The sequence below is a fragment of the Bison bison genome, unplaced genomic scaffold (assembly GCF_000754665.1).
Source record: "Bison bison bison isolate TAMUID 2011002044 unplaced genomic scaffold, Bison_UMD1.0 scf7180017864331, whole genome shotgun sequence".
NCBI classification, from domain to species: domain Eukaryota; kingdom Metazoa; phylum Chordata; class Mammalia; order Artiodactyla; family Bovidae; genus Bison; species Bison bison.
Window position 1 is genome coordinate 340,116 of NW_011494903.1, and position 2,091 is coordinate 342,206.

A 2,091-nucleotide genomic window follows, 5' to 3' on the forward strand; every position below is an offset into this window, starting at 1 on the left:
TGGAGAAGGAAATGGCAACCCACTCCAGTATTCTTACCTGGAGAATCCCAATGGACAGAGGAGCCTGGCGGGCTACAGTCCATAGGGTCACGAAGAGTCAGACACGACTACAGCAATTTAGCATGCACTCAGGAACACAACTTTAGCTCCCCACCTGCACAAACTCTAATTCCATACTTTTAGCACTGTCTTTTAAACACTGACCTGACAGCTCACAGTATCTCAAACAAAACAGGCCAAACCAAATGCAGTACACTAACTTCCCACCACCCCCACACCCCTGTCACTTCCTTTCATGGTCCCCGTCTCAATGAATGGCACCACTGGCCCCAGGCACCCAAAACTGGGTGTCAACCCAGGCTCGGTTCCTCCCACATCCAATTACAGAATGTTCACAGAATTCATCTCATTCTCTCTATCCTTGCTGCCCCTCCTTCTTCTCAGACCCTTACCATCTCTTCCCTAAGCCACTATACCAGAAACGTTCCAACTGGTTCTTGGTTTCCATTCTCTCCAGCTCCAACCCTACCTCAATAATGCTGCCAAAGTAATCTTTCTAAAACAAAACCTGATGATGTTACTTTCCTGTTTAGAATCTTTGTCTTTGGGATAAAGTGTGAAATCCTTCCTAGGACATACAAGGTTCTTTATCATCTGGCCTCTGACTACCTTTCCTGCTTCATCCGAGGTCGTGGCCCACACATCTCACATGAGGCCAACAGAGCAACTTGGAAGTTCCCAAACAGTGCTTCTCTGTCTGCCCAGAATGCAATTCCCTCATTTGCCCATCTGGCAAACTCCCACTCATTTTTCATTTTTTTTAGGCCAGCTCAAAACCCACAGTTCATTATGCTTTTCTCTGAGCATCCATCACATTTTGCGTCTCTATTATAACACTTATTCAACCCAACACAACTATTTGCTTATATAGTTTGTCTCCTCAATAAGACAAGGAACCCTCTAGGGCTCTGCATCTTACTCATTTCTATATTCTACTTGTTGAATTAAAGACTGTCTCAGAATTTAAACAAGAATATCCAAACTTCTCCTGATAAATGCCCATTGGGTGAGTCAAACCAGGCATATAGGCTGAATCTTATTTCAACAAGTATCTTTAAAGTGACAACCCTAGCATATCAAAAATACTTGTTACAGCCATAACCAACAGGAGACAGTTTTTAAAGAAACATCAGACCACCAACAAACCTACCTGTTGAATATTTATAGACATTTGAGCTCCCTTCATTCTACTCCATCTAAGTGGTTCTTAACCTTTTTTGGGTCACAGACCAATTTACGTAGTGTTTGTCTATCATTTCTTAAACTCATACTCCCTTATGATAAACATAAAAATCCCATGCATCCCTGGAGATTCTGATACTCTTCAAAACCCACCACAAATAAAAAGAAAGTTACTTATGTGATAAGAAATCACAGGTTCACAAGAGATGTGCTCTATCAGGCAAGATAGCATTAAGCTTTGCTCTCAAGTCATTCCATTGTATTAGAACAGGCATTAATATTAACATATAACATTGAATAGCCTTTAAAGTCTTTATTGAGAAGAGAAAGCCAGAGAGGTGCTGACATCTGTCTCCTCCACCTTTGAGAACCTTATGATGGAAATTTGCCAGAAACAAACTGAAATATGAAAAAAATATCCTCCATCTCCTGACCTATAACCCCCATGAGCACATGTTCAAATGAAGGCAGTTCTTTGAAAATGCTCCTGGCACGACATTTTCCTGCTACTCCTACTCTCCACACACACCCCTTCACTCCTACTTTAAAATAATCGGAACTAGCTAGCAGCAAGTCCTTTTGAACTAAAAAGCTTTGTCCTGGCGAAGACAAACGGTTAAATTAAAGAAACAGCTGCCTGGCTGCCTGCCTCTGGCTTGGGGGTTTGGGTTGTGGTAGAGGATAGAGAAGGAGGAAAAACCAGTTGGAGGAGTAAGTACTAACTTCTTACCCTGCCACGTGGCCATCTTGATCCTATTCTCTCCCACGCTGAGGTCAGCAAGCTCAGAGTTTCCCAGACCCCCCAGTTTTGTAGGGAGACTCGACTGGGATGTGGAGAGAACAGCAGCT

General features: G+C 42.8%; 1 protein-coding gene across 1 annotated transcript in view; it reads right to left on the minus strand.

Annotated features, from left to right (window-relative positions):
- CLCN5 (chloride channel, voltage-sensitive 5) overlaps window positions 1-2,085 on the minus strand; it is a 274,777-nt gene extending 272,692 nt beyond the window's left edge. The window contains exon 1 of the mRNA XM_010853710.1: window positions 1,973-2,085. Within this exon, the coding sequence (XP_010852012.1) occupies window positions 1,973-1,988 (16 nt within the window). The 5' untranslated portion in view covers window positions 1,989-2,085. The remainder of the gene's footprint in view (window positions 1-1,972) is intronic.
- Window positions 2,086-2,091: the final 6 nt, after the last annotated feature.